General features: G+C 43.9%; 1 protein-coding gene and 1 pseudogene across 1 annotated transcript in view; both read left to right on the forward strand.

Annotated features, from left to right (window-relative positions):
• Nucleotides 1–8,847: 8,847 nt before the first annotated feature.
• LOC119524828 lies at nucleotides 8,848–10,137 on the forward strand (annotated as a pseudogene).
• Nucleotides 10,138–16,699: 6,562 nt separating this feature from the next.
• UPB1 (beta-ureidopropionase 1) overlaps nucleotides 16,700–23,215 on the forward strand; it is a 28,621-nt gene continuing 22,105 nt past the window's right edge. Inside the window, exons 1-3 of the mRNA XM_037823461.1 lie at nucleotides 16,700–16,710; nucleotides 18,261–18,504; nucleotides 18,683–18,789. Of these exons, the coding sequence (XP_037679389.1) occupies nucleotides 16,700–16,710; nucleotides 18,261–18,504; nucleotides 18,683–18,789 (362 nt within the window). The remainder of the gene's footprint in view (nucleotides 16,711–18,260; nucleotides 18,505–18,682; nucleotides 18,790–23,215) is intronic.

The following is a 23,215-nucleotide window of genomic DNA, read 5'->3' on the forward strand; positions in this document are numbered from 1 at the left end:
AAAGCAGTGACACGAACAGATATCTGCACGCCAATGTTCATAGCAGCATTATTCACAATTGCCAAGAGATGGAAACAACCCAAATGTCCTTCAACAGATGAGTGGATAAATAAAATGTGGTATATACACACGATGGAATACTACGCGGCAGTAAGAAGGAACGATCTGGTGAAACATATGACAACATGGATGAACCTTGAAGACATAATGCTGAGCGAAATAAGCCAGGCACAAAAAGAGAAATATTATATGCTACCACTAATGTGAACTTTGAAAAATGTAAAACAAATGGTTTATAATGTAGAATGTAGGGGAACTAGCAGTAGAGAGCAATTAAGGAAGGGGGAACAATAATCCAGGAAGAACAGATAAGCTATTTAATGTTCTGGGGATGCCCAGAAATGACTATGGTCTGTTAATTTCTGATGGTTGTAGTAGGAACAAGTTCACTGAAATGTTGCTATATTATGTAACTTTCTTGGGGTAAAGTAGGAACATGTTGGAAGTTAAGCAGTTATCTTAGGTTAGTTGTCTTTTTCTTACTCCCTTGCTATGGTCTCTTTGAAATGCTCTTTTATTGTATGTTTGTTTTCTTTTTAACTTTTTTTTCATACAGGTGATTTTAAAAAAGAAGGGAAAGTTAAAAAAAAAAAAAAAAAAAAAAAAAAAAGAAAAAAGACAAACAAGGGAAAAAAAAAAAAAAAAGATGTAGTGCCCCCTTGAGGAGCCTGTGGAGAATGCAGGGGTATTCGCCTACCCCACCTCCATGGTTGCTAACATGACCACAGACATAGGGGACTGGTGGTTTGATGGGTTGAGCCCTCTACCATAAGTTTTACCCTTGGGAAGACGGTTGCTGCAAAGGAGAGGCTAGGCCTCCCTGTATTTGTGCCTAAGAGTCTCCTCCTGAATGCCTCTTTGTTGCTCAGATGTGGCCCTCTCTCTCTGGCTAAGCCAACTTGAAAGGTGAAATCACTGCCCTCCCCCCTACGTGGGATCAGACACCCAGGGAAGTGAATCTCCCTGGCAACGTGGAATATGACTCCCAGGGAGGAATGTAGACCTGGCACCGTGGGACGGAGAACATCTTCTTGACCAAAAGGGGGATGTGAAAGGAAATGAAATAAGCTTCAGCGGCAGAGAGATTCCAAAAGGAGCCGAGAGGTCACTCTGGTGGGCACTCTTATGCACACTTTAGACAACCCTTTTTAGGTTCTAAAGAATTGGGGTAGCTGGTGGTGGATACCTGAAACTATCAAACTACAACCCAGAACCCATGAATCTCGAAGACAGTTGTATAAAAATGTAGCTTATGAGGGGTGACAATGGGATTGGGAAAGCCATAAGGACCAAACACCACTTTGTCTAGTTTATGGATGGATGTATAGAAAAGTAGGGGAAGGAAACAAACAGACAAAGGTACCCAGTGTTCTTTTTTACTTCAATTGCTCTTTTTCACTCTAATTATTATTCTTGTTATTTTTGTGTGTGTGCTAATGAAGGTGTCAGGGATTGATTTAGGTGATGAATGTACAACTATGTAATGGTACTGTAAACAATCGAAAGTACAATTTGTTTTGTATGACTGCGTGGTATGTGAATATATCTCAATAAAATGATGATTAAAAAAAAAAAAAAAAAAAAAAAAAAGTTACTGGGCCTTACTAAGAGCCAGGTTTTATACTGCTCGTTATTTCACAGATCTGGTTTGTGTTTAATCCTTGAAGCAAACACATCAGAAAGTACTATCATCTTATGAGACAGAAAAGTAAAATAAGGTCCACAAAGTTGAGGAATTGGTTGGGGTTATAAAACTAATACATAGCAGAGCTGGGCTTTAAAAATGTATGTCATACTTCACAATAAGGAAATAACTGAAACGGTAGAACTGTAACCCATAACATTCTTTGAAATTTGCTCTCTAACTACTTGTTAAATTGTACTTTGAAAATTACCACTTTTCTGTATATATGTTATATTTCATAATAAAAAATGCAGAAGAAAAAACTTATGATGTTTCTCTTTACCAGACTGCTTCTGATAAAATCAGAATATTGCTTCCCAGTGGAGGGAAAATTATTAAACATTATCATTACTACATAATCCTATCTCATACAGCCATAACTTTAATACTCACAGTTTCATTTGTTTCACTACATATGTAATGAATAATTCAGGAAAACATTTGTTAGATGCCTAATCTAAGCAGCCAGCCATGAACATTTGTCATTGATCTTGAATTGTCTACTTATAGAAAAAACAAACTGTTAGAAATAGAAATGTCTTTAGATCATCAGATTTGACTCTGTTTGCAATAGCATAATATGGTTGAAGTATAATAATCCCAGTCCACAAGCAAATAGTATTTCCTTCCCCTTATACAACAGGTTCAACTCAAGGTTCTTGGGCATTTATCCTTCAGTGGACTTGTCCACTTAATCTCAATCGAATGCAGCCAGTAAGGCTTACTTATTTCTCCTTTAAATTCTGCCCATTCTCCGCCATACGCATTTTTATATAGCAGGCTCTTATACTATCTTAAACAGGGTTGGGAGGCTGCAGGCTTGAATTATTCAGAAGAAAAACATCTCCACTTGTCCTGCCAAGCCCCTTGACCAAGGTTCGCTTCAGTGATGTCATAATCATCCCCCCATTTGGTAAGGGCTGAGCCCCCTTTTAGGTGACTAAGCAGTCAGCAACCTTCCTTCCTTTAATTGAATAATATTCAGTCTTCTGCATTGTCCTTCTGCTTTTTACGAATGGCGTGCAATCATTTTCTCTGGCGAATGTGGCGAAGGGCTTTGTGACTCACCTCTCTTGAGCGCACATCTCTAGAAAGGTTCTCACACACCCTTCCAAGGACAATCCTGTGGCTATTCTTAAGATCCAGACAGAATGTCTACTCTGCAGTGATCACCGTTTTCTGCTTTCAGCCTTGGCTTTTCCTCCTTCTTGGACTGAACTTTCTGCACACTCCACACCTCCTTCTGGCTCATTCTTCCACCTCTGGACCTACGTGGCATTTTTGGTAATGTTGTCACCCAATGTCGTAAACACGGCAACTGTTTATTAAGCACTAGCCACGTGCTTTATCTGGAGACTTACATGTGTAATACAGGCCCCCGCAGCTTTCCCTCCACCCACCCCCTCAAATGCACCTCCTGTTCCCCATGAAATACGTTGGTCACGGATCTAGCCTGGTGTCCGGCACACAGTAGATGCTCAAGAAATAGAAGCGATTCTGGTTCCAATTATGATTATGAGGACAAGCACCATATGATCTGTTCACGTTTGACACCAATGCACGGCAATGTCTGGCTTACTCAATGTATGATTACAAATCTAACTAATGAATAGAACAAATGTTGCATGCTGTAAGATCCTTGTGGGGCAAGCTGTGCAGCTTGAGGCAGATTGCTGAAACTAACTCTGCAGAGTGTAGACAGGAAACTCACAAGGAGTTGGAGGCCTTGTGAAGTGAACAGAGGAGCCCAGAAGTCCAGCAGACTGCACAGAGCCAGACTCAGGAAGCTCTTGGTGGCGAGTGGACTGCAGGAATGGATTGCTCCAGGCGCAGGCCAGTACCAGCTTGGCTCACTGGGCCCAGATGACATGGTCAAACCAACCCCCTTGGATCAGGGAGATAAACTTGGACTGGTGAGAAAGGCTCTTGAGCATGGAGGGGTTCCTGATTCTTGGAAAGATCCAAGGCTTCTATTTGCAGCACTCACAGAGCCCCAGAGGTGAGGCTCTGACACCCTGGCATTTAGTGGTGACCATCCGGGAACAGTCTGTGTTGCCAGGGAAGTCTGGCAAGGGGTAGCAGGACTCAGCCTCCAGGGTTGACACTCAAAATCAAGACTCAAGTTTTTGCCAGTGCTAAGATTAAAAGGGGGGTCTGGGCTCTGGGATGCCAGACGCAGACTTCAGTTTAAAGAAACAAAACAGAGATTCAGGTACTGAACTGGGATGCAAGAAGGCATCAGGTCCCAAACGTGGCAGATGAGTTGTGAGATGTGGGGCATGAATTCAGGGCAGAGCTAGCTGCAAGGCTGAGATCTGAGCTCAGACTCAGTTTCTGGGATTGACGGGCTTAGTGTTTAGGGTGGGGCTGAACTTGCCAAGAAAAAAGTTTGTCGGTGGGGCTGAGAATCTGGTAAGTTATTACTCTTCTGAAAGCCCTCCACAATGGATCATTAGCTCCCAGTACAGCATCTCAGAAAGCAAAACTTGCTTTGCTTCAGCGGGAAGGACTTCAACATGCCAGCTATCTACAGTGGTGAAGTACAGATCACGAGTCTGTTTGGCCTGATTTAAACATCTTTCTATACACCTGTGTTTCACCCCCAGGCAGTGTAAGCTACGTACACACTTGGCCTTTTAACCCCCACACGGTTTTCTTGAAGCTACTTGAATCCCAGATACAACCACTTCCAAGTTGAAATTGCTTTCTACAACCAAGAGGTCTAGTTAAATCATCTCTTAATTGTGGAACCAGATCTCCTACGGCCATTCATTCCCAGAATCTAAGATCCACACACTCTTGCAATAAGTGACATCTGTTTCCTTTAAAACCAACCAAACCAAACTAACTAACAAACTACAACAAAAACACCTTCCCATCACCTGTTTCTACGGTAAGATCACAATCCTTGACTTTCGCTTCTTCAGATGCCAAATTGTCTTACGTTGTTTCCTGGACTGCTTATGGGGCTGTGGATTCTACGTTCCTAAGTTGTGCGGTTTGTCATTGTTGTTCATAATAAAGCAAGACACAGGAATCATGAGCTATCTAGTTCAGCTCCTCATCTGATGACTTTTCTGCAATACTCCCACCAAGTGGTCATCTGGAACATACTGGAGCACCTTGGATGAGTGCCTGTTTCTTCTTTTGGCATCACCTGTTGGAAATAACTGAATCGGACCTGGATGTGCCTCCTTTAGTTTCCTTCCATGGAGTATGAAATAAATACAAACCTCTTGTGCACACAGCCCCCCTTCAGAAACCTGAATAAAATGACATCTCTCTGGAATCCGTGTGCTTTGTTTCTTTGGATAAAAGTTCCCAGGGCCTTCGATATCTGTTTGCTGCGTAGATGTTCTCACCAACATCATTTTCTCCTTCTCTTCTAGATGTATTCAAGATGACGGGTTGGTGCCGAGAACCAGAAAAATGGCAATATGTGCTCTGGCCAGCTTAGAACGGAGTGGGGCAGTCCTGGCACCCATGCTCTGGAAATTATACCTCATAATGCAACTCAACCTGTATCAGCATTTCTGGCAGCCGCAGCATTCTGCCAATTCATGTCAATTCTATAGACACCCCTAAATGCCTCACCCCTAAAGCCCGCATGCATTGCTGCTAAGTGCACTAAGGGCTCATGCAATTGATTCGGGGAGAGACGGTGGTAAAGCGGAAGGTGTATTTTTCACCTTGATCCTTCGCAAAATTAGAGGCTCAGAAATTGAGCCTGGGATTTTTGCCTTCGTGATGCTTCACAATCTTAGGCTTATTCTGTTAGCCCAAATGATTAGACAGACTTCGGGTGAGTCATGGTCTAGACCCAGCCTGGGTTAGTCAGCTTTGCTAGTTTTCATGGTTTCAGACCAAAGCTTTCCTCAAAATTAGCCATCTTTCAAATGTATGCTATTTATCGCCAGAAGAACTGGTAGAAAGAGTGTAAATGATTCAGTGCAAAAGCCATTATCACCACCGGAAAAATACCCAAAGATATGTACTCAGGACATGAAGGATGGTATATTTATGATTTCCTGTGGAAGAATTATATCCAAATACTTTTTCCTTGATTAAAAATAATATCTTATAGTTCACCCTAATATCAAAGCCAGGTAAAGATATCACAAGAAAAAAAATTATAGACCAACATGCCTTATGAATATAAATGCAAAAATCCTCAACAAAAAACCAGCGAACTGAATCTAAAAACATAAGAAAAGGATAAGGCACCAGGATCAGGTGGGATTTATCCCAGGAATGCAAGGGTGGTTCAACATAAGAGAATCAATCAATGTAATAGACCACATTAATAGAATGAAAGGGAAAAAACACATGATCATCTCAATTGACACACAAAAGGCATTTGACAAAAGTCAGCAACATTTCTTGATAAAACTCAGAACACCAGGAATAGAAGAGAATTACTCAACGTAATAAAGGGCATATATGCAAAACCCACAGCTAACATCATGCTCAAGGGCAAAAGACTGAAAGCTTTTCCCTAAGATCAGGAACTAGACATGGGTGCCCGCTGTCAACATCACTATTCACCATTGTACTAGAAGTTTTAGCCAGAGCAATTAGGCAAGAAAAAGAAATAAAAGACATCAGACCAGAAAGGAAGAAGTAAAACAATACCTATTCACAGATGACGTGATTCTATATATTCAAAATCCTAAAGAATCTATAAGGAATCTACTAGAGTTAATATATGAATTCAGCAAAGTGGAAAAGTACACGATCAATACAGAAAAATCAGTGGTGTTTCTGTATACCAGCAAGGAAAAATTTGAAAAGGAAATCAAGGAAACAATTCTATTTATGATAGTGGCTAAAAAAGTAAAATATCTAGGAATAAAATTAACCAAAGCTGTGAAGGGCATGTATACAGAGAACTACAAATTATTATTGAAAGAAATTAAAGAAGGCCTAAATAAATGGAAAGATAGTCTGTTCTCTTGGATTGGAAGCCTTAATATTGTTAAGCTGTCAATATTGCCCAAAGTGTTTTACAGATTTAACACGATCCCAATCAAAATTCTAACATCCTTCTCCATAGAAAAGGAAAAGCTAATCATCAAATTCCTATAAAAGAGCAAGGGACATTTGAATAGTCAAAACCATCTTGAAAAAGAACAAAGTTGGAGGATTCACACTTATTACAAAGCTACAGTAATCAAAAGAGTTTGGTACTGATTGACACAAGGACAGACACACAGACAAATGGAAGAGAACTGAGAGTGCAGAAATAAACCCACATATTTATGGTCAAGCGAATTTTTTTTAATTAGAGAAGTTGTGGGTGTACAGAAAAATCATGCAAAAAATACAGAGTTCCCATCTCTCTTTCTCTCTCTCTCAATCACACACACACACACACACACACACACACACACACACACACACACCATTATTAACACCTTGTGTCAAGTGATTTTTGACAAGGGTGCCAAGTTCACTGAATGGGGAAAGAATAGTCTCTTCTACAAATGGTGCTGGGAAAACTAGATAGCCACATGCTAGAGAACAAAAGTAGACCCCTACCTCACACCATATACAAAAATTAACTCAAAATGGATCAGCAACCTATATATAAGACCCAAAACTATAAAACCCTTAGACAAAAACATAGCAAAGTATCTTCAGGACCTTTTATTAGGCAATGGATTCTTAGACTCTACACCAAAAGTACAAGTAAAAAAAAGGAAAAATAAATAAATTGGACTTCATCGAAATTAAAATATTTTGTACATGAAAGGACATTATCAAGAATGTTCAAAGATAACCAATAGAATGGGAGAAAGTATCTGAATAAGGGTTTAATATCCGGAATATAGAGAGAATTTCTGCAAGTCAATAATGACAAAAAAAGACAGCCCAATTTAAAAATTCGGTCTTGGGTAGGCATTTCTCCAAAGAGGATATATAAATAGCCCATAAGTATATGAAAAAGTTCTCAACATCATTAACCATGAGGCAAATGCAAATTAAAACCAACTTACACCCACTAGAATGGCTATTATTCTAAAAATGGAAAATAAGTGCTAGTGAGGCTACAGAGAAATAGGTATCTTTATACATTGTTCATGAGAATGAAAAAGGTTGGCAGTTCCTCAAAATGTTAAACAGAGAACTACCATATGATCCGGCAATCCCACTTCTAGATATATATACCAAAGAATTGACATCAGGGACTCGAACAGATATTTTCACACCAATGTTCATAGCTGCATTATTCATAATAGCCAAAAAGTGGAAGCGATCCAAATGTTCATCAGTAGATGAATAAACAAAATGTTGTATACACACACACACACACACACACACACATACACAAACAGATTATTATTCAGCCACAAAAAGGAATAAAGTTCTGAAACATGCTACAATGTGGATGAACCTTGAAGACATCATGTTGAGTGAAATGTCAGATACAAGGAGACAGACATTATATGATTCCACTTATATGAAATAGCTGGAATATGCAAATTCATAAGAGATAGAAAGTAGAGTACAGGTTATCAGGAGTAGTTTGGGAAACGGGGAGTTAATGCATAATGGGTGCAAGGTTTCTGTTTGGGGAGATGGGAAAGTTCTGGTAAGGGATGCTAATAGCTTGTGAATGTGACTAATCTAACTGAATAACATGCTTGGGAGTGGTTGAGATAGGACGGTTTATGTTGCATATATTTTTCCACGATTTAAAAAAGAGAGAGAGAGACTAAAGAGTTGATGACAATTAAATGTAATGCATGATCCCAGGATGGATCTAATAATACAGGACAAAAGGGCATTATTGGGACATATGTAAAAATTGGAATATAGATTCCAAGCTTTATATCAATGTTAGATTTCTTGAACTTATACTTAGGGTGGTTACTTAAGTGACAATCCTTGTCCTTAGGAAATGTACATGGAACTATTAAGTGTTCGAGGAGCTTGATATACACAACCTACTCCCAAAGGTTTAGAAAATAGATAGACACATAGAAAGATGATAGATAGATGGGTGAATGGAAACATGGAGAGATGGAAAGAAAGAATGACGTGATAGCCAAATTACATCCGCCGAATGTGGCAAAATGTTAAAAGTTGGTGGATCTAAAAAGATGGTGGCACACCTGTCCTACAGGTGAGTGAACCTGAGCGTGCAGCGTGAGCTGCGTGAATTCCTGGACGAGTAAACGGGATGCAAGGCAATAGTTTGGACCCTTTGGGCTGACCACACAGTATCCACTACTGAAGGAACGTGAAGTAGAAAAAATGTTCACACTTAAAGGAAGTCACTTGCCAGCAGCCGATGTCAAGAATATTAGTTTTTTCACCATGCCCAGGCCAGAATTGATGGATATCGTTGCTGAAAAATGTGCTCAGTGAAGAGCATTTCCATATTTTGTGTGTGCCACATCGCAGCTTATAGTGAGAGTAGTGGTTGAAGGATCTGGGTGTTTGGGAGCAATTTATAAGGAGCAATTTATCTCATTCTATCTGATGGAGATCTCTTATCCATGGAATTAGAGAGTGCGTTCAAAGATTGCTACCTGGAGAGCAACTAGATCAGGCCCCCCAGACCTTTGGGAAGGGAGAATGCACATGGCACATGGCCAATATGATGAGGATGAAGAGAGAATTTACTGGAAGCCAACATTCAGTATTTCCGGTTTTTGATAATCTCTTCTTGCTTGATCGCAATGTGGATTTATTAACACCTCTTGCCACTCAGCTCACGTACGAAGGACTCATTGATGAACTCTATGGCATCCAGAACAGCCACAGGAAATTGCCACCCAAGAAATTTGCACCTAAGAAGCAGGGCCATAGCGGGTAAGAATCTGCCCACCGAAGGAAAGAAGTTTCAGCTGAATTCTGCTGAGGAGCTCTATGCTGAGATCCAAGATAAAAACTTCATCACCGTAGGATCCATGCTTAGCAAGAAAGCAAACGTCATCTCTGTGGCCATTGAGGAAAGACACAATGCTAAAACGGTTGGGGAGATTAAGCAGTTCGTTTCCCAGCTGCCCCACATGCAAGACTTCTTTGACAAGTTAACAGTGGAGCAAGAGTTTATGTCTGGAATAGACACTGATAAGGTCAATAACAACATTGAAGATTGTATCGCCCAGAACCATCCCTTGATCAAGGCATAGAAACGGCTCTGCCTCCAGTCTGTGTGCAATAGTGGACTCAAATAAAAAGGTCTAGACTATTACGAAAAAGAAATTCTCCAGACTTATAGCTATGAGCATCCTCCTGGGGCCCCACTTCAAAGACAACCAGGAAAAAACCGAGTGACACTGATATTTTTCCTTGAGGCCGTAGCCCATGCTGAAATTGCTGATGAATGGGAGCAACTGGATAGAGTCTCTAATGGACAAATCTTTCTAGAATGTTCAAAGTAGACTTAAAAAGCGGCTGCAGAATAAACCACCCCTTTGAAGAAATTGCTCACCGGAAGTGAGACTCCGTAGAAGAATAATGCAAGAATACAGAATTTGCTTTGGGGTCATCTTCTTCAATTATAATGATGTTTTCTCCTTTTTGCTCCTTTTTTGTGTTGATTCCTTTCTCTAATTTCTTGGAGAAAGAAGAAGAGAAGGGAATCAACCTGGGTATGAGAAACATCAGTTTTGAATTTTCTAAGTTCAGGATCCTCAAGAGAAGGATTTGGGGGCATAGATAATCCATACAGCTGCACAAATCGGGGCAGTTCTCAAAACAAGAAAGCACAGACTGGGGAAGTAAAAAAGAAAATAAAAGTGAAAATAAATAGAGTAAAAAAAAAAAAAAGTTGGTCGTTCTACAGTAGCCCTGATCTTTGATAATGGTTGTATGGCTATATAGCAAAAACTAACATAATAAATAAATAAAACATTTGTTGCCCATGTTTGTACAGATCTACTTCTGGATGTTTTATTCTATTCCGCTGATCTATATATATCTATCTCTGACAATACTGCACTTAGTCAACCTACCTTTGCTATAAGTCTTAAAAGTGGGTAGAGTACAATACTAGGGGTCAATGGGGGGGAGATAAAAGGGGAATGGGATATATGGGTTTTTTTGTTTCTTTTTATTTCTATTTCTGGAGTAACGCAAATGTTGATAAATATGATCACGATGATGAATGCACAACTATGTGATGATACTGCGAGCCATTGATTGTACACTTTGGATAGATTATTATGGTGTGTGAATACATCTCAATAAAATTACACTTAAAAAATAAAGTTGGTGGATCTAGGTATCTGGGGGGCAAGAGAGGCATATGTTGGAGTTCTCTATAGGGGTTTTGTATTATTTTTGCAACTTCCCTGAAAGTTAAAGTTATCTCAAAATAAAACACTTAAAAATACATCTTATAGGACTGACAGTGTACAGAATTTCAAGGATATTTTCAATTTTGGCTCATTTGATTCTTCCAAATCAAAGACTACAGGTGGGTATTGATATCCTCATTTATTGATGAAGAAACTGCAACCTGAAAAGTTGTGGCTTGTCTATGGTTACATGGATAAAAGGAGTAGAATGAGGGATGATCCTAAAGTCCTTGAATTTCTAGTCCAGAACCCTCCCCACTGTCCCCAAGACGTTCCAACACAAGGGAGACCCAGTCCCCGGCCTTGGGTGTCCCTACCACTTGTGCTAACACCCTTACCATCCAGATAAAAAGAGGGTGTCCCTGGGGTACAAGCTGATTCAACATTTGAGAGATGCCAAACTCCAGCAATCATAAATCAAAGAATTTTAGGAGACTTCATCCAACGCTTTTCTCTTTAGAGATTAGGAAGAGGTAGCAAGAAATCTACCTAACGTTAAATGGTTACCTAACAGCAAAGCCAAGGTTAGAACTTATTTTTACATAGCCGGCCCAATGTTCTTTCTGCTATGTTGTACTGTTTCTCAAAATACAGCAAGTGGGTAGCTGTCTGCGACCTAAACAAGGAAATTTCCCAAAGTAGGCTCTGATATCTGTTCTCCTTAACTACGGCTAAAGATCCCACCAAATTCCTAATCCAAGGGAACATGGACCAGAAAGTCAACCAGAGGGAGATGAACCACGAGCTACTGAGCCAGCAATTTCCCAGGAAACAGAGCTGTGCTTTATAAGGCGGTCCCCAAGGATGGACCCAACCCTCTCCCCCAGTGTCTACTGATGGAGCCGCTCAAGGACACGATCTACTTGTGTCTTCCAAGACCATGATGAAGACTTAGCTGCGCATCTTGCTGAAAGAAGTGGATTAATAATTACCACAGCCAAGAGTGGTTTCTAAATAAGCAACTGTCGAGTTAACATAAATAGGGCCTGATAAGTGACTATATGAATGTTTATAAACACTGATCTGGTGTCCTAATTGATTCAACAATCATGCAGTAAGCATGCTATGTACAAGACACTGTAGATTCATCCGTCTAGTCTCAAGAAACCTAGTGGATCCATTATTATCTTCCCAGAATGCTATGGGAACATGGAAGTAGGAACCCCAGGAGGCTGAGGGAGCCAGGAAGGCTTTATTGAAGAGGAGACAGCTGGATTGAATCTTAAGGATTGAGAAGGAATTATCTAGGGGAAAAAGAAGGCAACTTGAGCAGAAAGAGAGGGACGTGAAATGGCATGGAGAGTTAGTGCAATCACAGGTAGTTTGACAATGCTGGAGCCCAAAGTATGAGGTAGAGAAGAGGCATTTTAGGAGATGAGGTGAGCCCAGAGGACTTTGTGCCGTGCCACTTGGGCTCTGGACTAAATCGATGAGGGGACGCTGAAGGACACATCATCCCGGGGACCAAGGTGGAGGGGGGGTTTGAGGTCAGGAGACAGGAAGAAGAGCTGTGAGTTGGTGGAAGTAATCTAGGAGACGATGAGAGCCTGCATAAGCCCAGTAGCAATAGGAATGAATAAAAAGCAGATGAACCATATTCTAGAACATTAGGCTATTGAATGATTTCATCGAGGAGTGGGGTGTCCTGATGCAAATTTTTCTCAGTGGCTCTCCTCAGGCCTGGGATTTCCTCCATCAGAAGATCTGGGAGATCTTTAACAGCCCCCTGTTGTAAGCTCACTGCCTTCCCCCTACGTGGGACCTGACTCCCATGGGTGTAAATCTCCCTGACAACGCAGGATATGACTCCCGGGGATGAGCCTAAACCCAGCATCAAGGGATTGAGAAAATCTTCTTGACCAAAAAGGGGAAGAGGAATGAAACAAGAAAAAGTTTCAGTGGCTGAGAGATTTCAAATGGACTCGAGAGGTCACTCTGGGGGACATTCTTACGCACTATATAGATAACCCTTTTTAGGTTTTAATGTATTGGAATAGCTAAAAGTAAACACCCAAAACTATCAAACTCCAACCCGATAGCCTTGATTCTTGAAAATGAGTGTATAACTATGTAGCTTACACCATGTGATTGCGAAAACCTTGGGGCCCACACTCCCTTTATCCAGTGTATGGGTGGATGAGTAGAAAAAGGGGGGCAAAAAGTAAATGATAATAGGGGAAGATGGGATATTTTGGGTGTTCTTTTTTATTTTTATTTTAATTCCTTTTTTTTTTTGAGTAATGAAAATGTTCAAAACTTGATTGGGGTGATGAATGCCCGACTATATAATGGTACTGTGAACAGTTGATTGTACACCATGGATGATTGTATGGTATGTGAATATATCTCAATAAAACTTAATTTTAAAAAAACAGTCCCCTACTAACATGCAGTTCATCAGTGCATTGTGGACCCCTAACATTAGGGTGAATTAAGAAAGCTTCCTGGGAATAAAGAAGGGCAAGGCTAGTTGAAGCAAAAAAAGTTCAGGCTTCTAAAAGAGAGGCAGAGAAACTTCCTGTCACTATTTGAACTGGGCTGGCCTTGTTCTCTCCGGTGCAAAATCCATTTTCCGTCAGCTTGGGTGCTCGCTTCCAAAACTCTTTCACGTGAGATACTTAACTCCACGTGAAGACAACTATAATAATAAAAGAAACCCTAGCAAAGAAGGAAGAACTGTGACTTCTGAGCTAAGGAACACCGTGGCGGGAAAACATAACTCAGAAATTGGGCCTTAAAAGAGTTGCAAGGAAATTGGCAACTCAGAACATTTTCCTCTGAACTATATAAGTGAAATATTGACACCCACACTTTCATTTCCAGTTCTGAGTCACGTTTAATTTATAAATTTGACAATACCAAGAACCCCTGTGCCATATCTCACAGTAATAGCAGGAGAATCAAATGGGACAAAAAGATGCAAAAGTCTTTGTATGCTGCCAAAGGCTGAGGGCAGAGACAGGAGAAAAATGGGAATACATGGGTGGGATCTCAGTGCAGTGCTCTTAGAAAGATTGCTCACCAGTGGTGATCATAAAATGTTAGTGCTTCAAATCAATGCCCATAAGCAGAGCCCACAGGTCCTTATACATCTTCTCTAAGGATTAAAATTAATGCACACTGAATTTAAAAGTAATATCTCAGCATAGACACTAACATACTTCTATCAAATGAACTCTTTCTTTAGAACCAGCCTCGACAATGAAACTTTTTCTAATCACAAATAAGCATGTAAATAGAGGAATTTATATTTGACTAGCTTATTAAGATCCCATTTTATTAGAATCAGGAAGACTTGGCTCATTTATATAACACAGTCTTCCCAGCTCCCCATTTTACAAGTGAGGTAATGGTAGAACTCAGATAAAAATGCGGATTTCCTGACTTCTGATCTAAGGCTCTTTTTTTAAATGAATTAATTTTTAATAAAACATTTCAAACATCAAGAAAACATAGGTAATAACAAACACCTAGATCTTAAGATGTTAAATCGTCAATATCATTGTTAATAATGCTTCAGATCTTTTTAAAAAAGAAAACATTATGCATCAGATATCCCTGAAGACTGAGACAGCCATCAAACAAGAGGGGTAGCACCTGACAAGACAGGATTTAACGAAGGATTGTGCATACCAAATCCTTATATAAATAATATTTTTTTTAGTCTCTCGGGTACTCGAATAGCTAGAAGGAAAATAACTGACATGGTGGAACTGTAACCCATAATATTCTTTGCAATTTGCTAACTTCTTAAATCGTACTTTGAAAGTTACCACCTTTCTGTATATATGTTATACTTCACAATAAGGAAATAACTGAAATGGCAGAACTGTCACCCATAACACTCTTTGAAATTTTCTCTCTACTTGTTAAGTTGTACTTTGAAAGTTATCACTGTTCTGTATATATATTTCACAATAAAAATATGTTTAAAAAAACCATTAAGTATCACGGTGATGGTAGCACAAATTTGTGACTGTAATTAAAACCATTGAATAACATATTTCGATGTGGTTAGGAAAATTTTAGGTTATGTTACTAGAATAATTTTTTTTTAATTCATAGCACGGTGCAACACACACTATGAGCTAACGCTATAGTTACAGTATAATCGTAATAATACTGTTTCATTGATTTGTAACAAAGATCCCACACTGATATGAAGTGTTAACAAAAGGGAAAACTGTGTGTGAGGAGGTGTCCATGCATGTTTTTTTTTTTCTGAAAACCTGCGACTTCTCTAATTAAAAAAACAAACAAAAAAAACAAAAACAAAAACAAAAAAACCAGCAGATGTTTCCTATTTCCACACCCCCACCTCCCTACCTCCTTCTTCCAGGGGAAACACTATATTGAGGTTGTCGTATATTTTATCCTCTCTGCCCATGTTTTTATACACAACCAAAATGATTCTCTTATCCTTAAATCATACCATGTAGCCACATAAAGAGCTGGCCTTCAAAATGAGGCAAAGGGTCTAGTATGCTTTCCCAGTTTTAACTTTCAAGGTTTGGCTGGCCACTTCAGAAAGAAACAGGGGCAGTGCTTAAAGACTTTTCTTAGCAATCACCACAGAAGGTTCTAGTGAAGTGTCCTGAGATTTTTTTGGAGTGAAAAAATCAATCTGGCAAATATAAAAATTTGAATACAACTTCCTTCTACCCTTCTCAAGTCAGCATTTCATATTTGTGAAACGCTGGATTTACAGCCACCGGCTATGAATGAGCTGTCACAGAATGACAGGGAAAGATGGATTAAGCAATTTTGCTAGTAATAATAGTTTCGACTCCTGCTTCAAGGTCCAGCTCAAATGCCACCATCTTAATGAATCTGTCCTTGATCCCCATCGGAATAAATTCCTTCACCAATCACTTACTGGGTGCCAAAGCCCTGCGGATACAAAATTAGATGAGACCCAGTTCTTGCCCAGAGCTCAAAAATAATTAATTACACAAGGGGGTCTGATATGTGCTCTAAGAGAGGTATTGGTTAAGGACTGGGGGAGCCTAACTTTTCCTGGGGTAACTGGCAAAGACTTCACAAGGGGTAAGTGATGTTTGTGTTGCATGTTGGAGGTTGAGTAGGATTTCACAAAATGGAGCGCGGAAATCTATTCCAGGTGGGAAGACATTGAATAAGAGGGTACAGCAGAGAATGACAACTAAGGATAGACATCAGAGGTGAAGAGAGAAATTGAAAAGACTGGTGACAATCCAAGCAAAAGATGACACCCTTGCAGGGCCTGAGGTGGGAGGTGGGGAGGATTTGAGCAAAATGCAGGAGATAAATTTAGCACAACTTGATGCCTGATTAAATGGGGGAGAGAAAGAACATGAGAGTTGGGGATGACTTCCAGAAGCTTGGCAGATGAGTGGGCAGCGAGGCCGTTAACCAATATAGGGCAAACTTACAGAAGAGCAGGCCTGAGAAAACGAGGTGGGGGGTGGGGGCTCAGGTTCAGCTTGAGACGGTTTCAGTTTGCACGTGGCCTTGTCCAGGAAGCCTTCCAGGATTTCCCTTTCTAGGCCAGAAATCCCCCCTGGCTCCGGGCTCCCCTAAGCATACTGCTGATACATTTTTCATACCAAATTACTTAAATCTGTTGTATTGTTAGGTATTTATGAGCTTGTCTCTACTTTAAATCATGGAGAACAGGTATGGGGAACCGGATCTTATCTAGATTTCTATTGCCCTATTGCACTGCCTTATCTACAAAAAAGCCCTCAGTTAAAAATTGGCCTGCCTTTTCTCTCTCTAAGCCCAGCTCGGCAAATAAATCCATTAACCTCCCCATAAGGGACGTGACTCCCAGGGGAATGAATCTCCCTAATGATGTGGGACATGACTCTCAGGAATGAGCCTGCCCCTGGCCACAAGGGATTGGAAATGCCTAATTGACCAAAAGGGGAAAAATAGAAAGGTAACAAGCTGACGTCACAGTGGCTGAGAGATCCCAAATAGAGTCGAGAGGCTCTCCCGGAGGTTTCTCTTATGCAAGCTCCAGCTAGACACCCCAGATGGCCACAGTACGCCATGCCCTTACCAAAAGGGGTCCCCAAATACCTAGGTCCCTACCTGAGATTCCATAAAAGATTCTCTCACTAAGTTTCATCTCTCAGAAACTTAAGTCCACTAGAGTGTTCCTATGCCAGACAAGTCCTAAAACTCAGAGGCAACAGCCTCTTTAAGGAAAACTATCAGATGCAGCCCCCTCCCCATAATGTTGACACCCCCTTTCAATATGAACAAGTTAGGGTGCTACAGCCTAGACACCCCCAAAGATGGAGAAAGAGATTAAGTGAGAGGAAGGGGTAGGAACAAACAAGATACGATTGAACAAAGGTCTATGAATATTGAAACTTTATATAAATATATGTATATATTTTAGATGCTGGGGTGTTGGAATAGCTTGAAAATCGTAAATGACATGGTGGCACTGTAGCCTGTAACACCCTTTGAATTTTGCTCTACAGCTACTTGTTGAATTGGGCTTTGAAAGTCTTCACCTTTCTGTATATACCATGTATTGCATAATAAGGAAAGAGCTGAAACTGGAACTGCAACCCATAATAATTTTTGAAATTACCTATAATAATAGTTTGTCGAGCTGTACATCGAAAGTTAACACCTTCCTGTATGTACGTTATATTTTACAGTAATGGAAATAGCTGAAGTGGAAATGTGACCCATGACATGCTTTGAAATTTGCTAACTACTTGTTAAATTGTACTGTGAAAGTCAGACTGTTATGTACATATGTTAAAGTTCACAAATTTAAAAATGCATTAAAAAAAACTTGGCTCAATAACAAGGCAGCGCCATCCGGGAACCATCATCAAAACTTGAGAAAAGAGAGGACTATATACAATATCTCAGAAACCGACCCTACAGCCCCTACTGTCACCCGGGAGTCGTCGGTTGCCATAATCGAGCTCCCTCTGTGCTCATCTCATGGAACTTTCAAGCAAACGGCTTGCAGAGGCCACCTGAGTTCTGCAATTTGCAAGCACCCCCCCAAGCCTGTCAAATCTAGGGACCCCATGGTCCCTGGCCCCCCAAACTCGGGGCCTCATCACCACCCCCTCCAAGCTCCTGGACCCTGAAAGCTGTCCCCTTGGTCCCCCAGACTCACAATAGGTGACATCTGTCCTAATTCTCAGTGAGGCTGAACGGGGGACCCTCCCCTCCCCGCTTTGGGTCCCCAGGGGGTTGACAGCAAAAGGGGCTCTGAACCTGTCACCCCAGCGACAGTCTCATGATCCACCCCCACCCCGGAAAGTGCGCCCCGCGGCCTCCCACGCCGAGGCGGCCGCGGGGAGGGACCCGGGACCCCGCGCAGGGATCCCCGACGGCCGCGCCTGGGAACCGCCTCGCGAGCGGCTGAGGCTGGATGGAGCGGAGGGGGCGTGGCCCTGCGAGTGCCGGAGGCGGGGCGAAGAGCGAAGGGGCGTGCCCGCCCGCTAGGCTCGGAGCGCTGATTGGCCCCGCGCCGCGGAGGCGGGAGGAGGGGGGCGTGGCCACAAGCCTCGCGGGCCCGCCCGGAGGCCGAGCGCGCGTGCGCAGTTCTGGCCTCCTCTGCTCCTTTACCCCGGAGGGCAGAGGGTGATCCGGGGACGGACGGCTTCAGGCATGGCGGGGCCCTGAGTGGAGGTCGCTGGAGCAGTGCTTGGAGCAGCACCTGCCACCCGCAGACTTGCGGGAGGTGAAACGCATTCTCTATGGCAAGGAGACCAGGTCTGGGGTCCCCAGGCTGCCTTTGGGGGGCTGGGGGGGATGCAGTCCTGGAGCCCCCCATTGTGATCTGGGGGGCCAGGGGCAAAAGCTTCAGGGTCTGAGGGGCTCTGAGGGGTCGGTGATGAGCTCCTGAGTTGGGGGGGGCAGACACCTAGATTTGATGGACTTGGGGGGCACTTGGAAGTTGCAAAACCCTGGTGACCTCCACAAGCCATTGCTTCCCGACGTTGCCCAGATCCGGAAGAGAAAGGTTTTTTACTTTCTAGAGCTTTCTCTGTGGCCACCCTCCTCCCCATGAGCCAGCAGTATGGGGCTGTCCAGGCCCAGCCCCCTGCTGCCCCCAGTGACCTGGGACTCTTGGAAATGGGACACCCCCCCAACCAGGCATCCCTTACCACACTCAACCTTCCCAGTGGGGCTTTGAGGACTGAATAGGAGTTCAAGAGGGTGAAAGAGATTTCAAACGAGTGATAACTTTCTAACATCAGTTTGCAAGCTTGTTCATAGCCAAATGTCACCCAGCCACAAGGACTGAGCAAATACAGAGGTTTCTATCCTCTAAAGGTAAAACCCAGAAGGCAGAATGTTGAGTGGGACAGAACCAAGAAAAGGGACGAGTCAAAAAGAGAGGAAACGGGGAGCCACGTACTTAGTTCTTGAGTCAAATTCTAGAAAGAGGTCTGGTTCAGTGGATATAAACCCTTTCCACTGTGGACAGTGGGCCACCAGGCATACAAAGTCACAAAAAGACATTTGTCCTTCCACGCTTGTTGCTCTCCATTCTTCACGCTTCCTCCACAGCCGGAAGGATCTTCTAAAACCACAAATCGTGTCTTATCTCCTCTGCTTGACACTCTAAGATGGCTTCCTGTGGCTCTTGGAGGGGAATCCACACTCCCCAGCCCTCCTTCGACTCCCCGTGGTTTGGCTTCTGACCTGGTCTGCTTTCCACTCCCGCCGTGCCCATTGGTGGGCTCCCCGCCTCCACCAACCGGGCCACACCGTGTTCCCCCATGACCCTGTGGCAATGACCTTCCAGGCCACCCCTAACTAGAGGCTGCAGATTGGGTCAGGGGTACCCAGCCACCAGCTGCTCTGGAGTTACTGCAGGGGAGGTGGAAGCTGAAGATGGAACTTCTGCCTGCCTTGGGGGATGGTGGTGGGGGTGGTACAGAACTTTCTAGAAAAGGACTTTGCGCATCCAAAGAGGGGATGCCCACGATGGGGTGACTTTCAAGCCCCCTCCCAACACCGTCTCACTGGAGTTGTCTTGTACCTCCCACTGCACCTTTAAAGGCTGTGCACCTGGGAAATCCCATAGAACTGGGGCTCCCAAACCCGGGTCCCGTTTCCAGGGATGAGAATAGGTTTCATTTTAGGGTGCAATAGGCATGTTCTCCTGTGGGGAAAAGAAGTGACCATCCATGACCCACAGGTGTCAGGGAGAGAGAAAGCAAAAGACATTTTTCTTTGAATCAGAGTCTTTGGGAGAGAGAAATATGTTTTCCCATCCGGGTACATTCTAGATTAGGGCCAAGGACTCCATTGCAAGAGGGATTTTTTGCTGAGCATTTGCTGGCTCCAGGGTGGAGAGGTTTATATCCACTGTGCCAGACCTCTTCCTAGAATTTGACTCAAGAACTGAGTATGTGGCTTCCCATTTCCTTTTTTTTCCTTGTCGCTTTTCTTGGTTCTGTCCCACTTATCATTCTTCCTTTTGGGTTTTACCTTTAGAGGATAGAAAACTCTATTTGCTCAGTCCTTGTGGCTGGGTGAGATTTGGCTATGAACAAGCTTGCGAACTGATGTTAGAAAGTTATCACTCGTTTGAAATCTGTTTCTCCCTCTTAAACTCCTATTTAGTCCTCAAAGCCCCACTGGGAAGTCCCAGTGGCCCAAGTCCTCAGTCCCTCCTCCGGACTCCTGCTGAGCTCCACTCAAAACCACCTTCTCTCCCCATCACTTACTGCGCCCAACACACAAAAAAATGATGCTTAGCAAATGTTTGCTAAATGATTGAATGAAAGTCCTATGCTTCTGCCACACGGTTGAATCCCCAGAGGCCATCGGTTCTCAATTTTAAGACAGTCCGAAGCAGAAACATTCATTCACTCAACAAACATGTACTGAGTGCTTATTTTTGTCCAGGGCACTGTGGGTACAAAGATGAGTAAACCCTGGTTCCTGCCCTCGAGGAGCCTCCCATCTTCAGGGGAGACAAGCTGGTGACGGCCCTGCATGTGAGAGAGGACGTGGGGAGAGCTAGAGAAAAGTTGCAGATATGGGGTTGGGGGAGCCCAGGATGACTTCCCCATGCTTGAGCTGCAGCCCAAAGGAGATGAGAAGGGCTTGGATACTACAGGCCAGGCCCCAGATGCCAGGAGACAGAGGGCCTGGGGGAGAGGAGGAAAGGTTCTAGAAGTTTCTGGGAGGTCACCGGACAGGTGTGGATACAGGGTGGGGTGGGGCAGAGAAAGCAAGCATCCTAGCTGGGTTTCTGGCGGGACCATTTGAGGAGGAGCAGTCTGTAGGAAGGATGGTGAGTCCAGCTTTGGATGAGTTGCTTTTGGGGTGCCCATGGGGTGCCCATGGGATCTCCAAGTGGGGGTGCCCAGTGGCTGCACGGAGGTGGCCTAGGGAGGGAGGCTGAGTTGGGGGTGCCCGTGGGTAGCCTCGGGAGAGACATTGGGCTCAGGAGTTGGGTGGAGAAGGTGCCGAGTGGGAGAGAGGCCCAGATGGGATTCTGGAGAACTGGGATGTTAACGGGAAGTGGAGCCTTTGTGGGAAACTTGGAAGGTGAGGCGAGTGGCAAGGACGCTGCGCAGGGGAGGGAAACAGGTGTCAGAGGGCGCAGAGATGGCTGGTAGCTTTAGGGCAGCAGGGAGGCTGCTGGGTTTAGCAGCCAAGCAGCTGGGAGGAGCTCCCGAGGTGGGGAGTGGGAGCCGGGACGTAGGGGGCTAGAGGGGGTGGGAAGTGAGGCCGAGGGGAGTGTGTCCAGAAGTTCCCTGCAGAGGGAGGGAGAACAGGTGAGGCAAGAAGAAAGACAGGTGAAGGACTCTCTGCCCTCCCCTCCCCTCCTGTTTCTAGTGGGAAACCCTCAGATGGTTTTAAGGGTAGGTGTGGTGGGGCTGCGTGTACTTCCCGGGAGAGATGTCCAAACTGTATATGTTGGTAAGTGAAAAAAACAAAGTCATGCAGAACGGTGCATAATTTCTAATATAGAATTATATAGAGAAAAACAGCGGAAGGATCCATAAGTCACCAAGAGGGCTTGTCTAGGTGCAAATGTTCTGGAAACAGATAGCGGTGATAGTTGCACGGGATTGTCAAAGCACTGAAGTGTCACAGAATTGTCCACTTAAAAATGGTTAAAATGTTTTTTATGTTAGGCGGATTATTTTTCCACCATAAAAAACAAAGGGGGGAAAGAAACGGGGGTTGTCACCAGGGGCCTGATGTGTGGAAGTGGACCAGGGGAGAGGCTCTTTTTTTCCAGTTTGTACCCTTCTCTGTTGTTTGACGTGTTTTGCGCCCCCACCACGAGCGCGTATCACCTGTGTAACCCAGCCCTAGATTAATTATTGAAAACACTGGTGGTCAAGGCCGTTGGAAGGGGCAGGTGAAGGTCCAGCAGCGAGAAGTTGCTGAGCAGGCAGGGGTTTGGCTCCCTCGTGAGTCCTGGGGCCCAGGACCCTCGACACCGAGGGGCTTGTCGGGGCTGGGACGGGAAGGGATGGGCTTTCCCGGGGCCCGTGGGAGGTGTCCTGTCCCCAAGCCGAGCCTTCGATGGACACGCCGGCAGGTGCTCTGAACGAGTGCCCGGGACACAGCCGGAGGGTCAGTTAGGCTCTGTGGGTCACAGTCTTGCCCCCCAGGAGGACAGGCAGGTGCAAGGAGAGCTAGAGCCCCAAAGGGGGGCTCTGCAAGGGTGGAGGACACCCCACAAGAGACCAAGGGTGAGCAGAGAGAGGAGCTGACTGTGTAGGGTGGGCTAAGGGCACCAACAGGGAGGAAGGATGGGGAAATACACCAGGGTCTGGGGGACGCCAGCCGAGTGCGGCCACAGCCAGGCCTGGCAACCCCAGGCAAGCGCCCCTCCGCCCGACACCTTCCTGGGGTGATATCTGTCCCCCATTCTTCATCCTGGGGACCGTGAAGCTGAGGACGTGTGGTCTGTCCCCCTGCTGGGAGCCCTGGAGACGAACCGGGGTGCAGGAAGGGCCTCTGGGGCACGGGGGAGGCCCCATTTCTCCTGATCTCCCAACGTGAACGGAATCTTGGCTCGTGGCAAAGCAGCTGATTGTCAGGGGCGTCACCGAACCCCGAGCTGTCACTGGGAAAGCGCCTGGCAGGGGGTGGCACCAGGAGGGCTGGGGCTGACAGGCCTGTGATTTTGAAAAGAACGTTTTTTAAGAAAGTGCTTTAA

The sequence above is a fragment of the Choloepus didactylus genome (genome assembly GCF_015220235.1).
Source record: "Choloepus didactylus isolate mChoDid1 chromosome 23 unlocalized genomic scaffold, mChoDid1.pri SUPER_23_unloc1, whole genome shotgun sequence".
Taxonomy (NCBI): domain Eukaryota; kingdom Metazoa; phylum Chordata; class Mammalia; order Pilosa; family Megalonychidae; genus Choloepus; species Choloepus didactylus.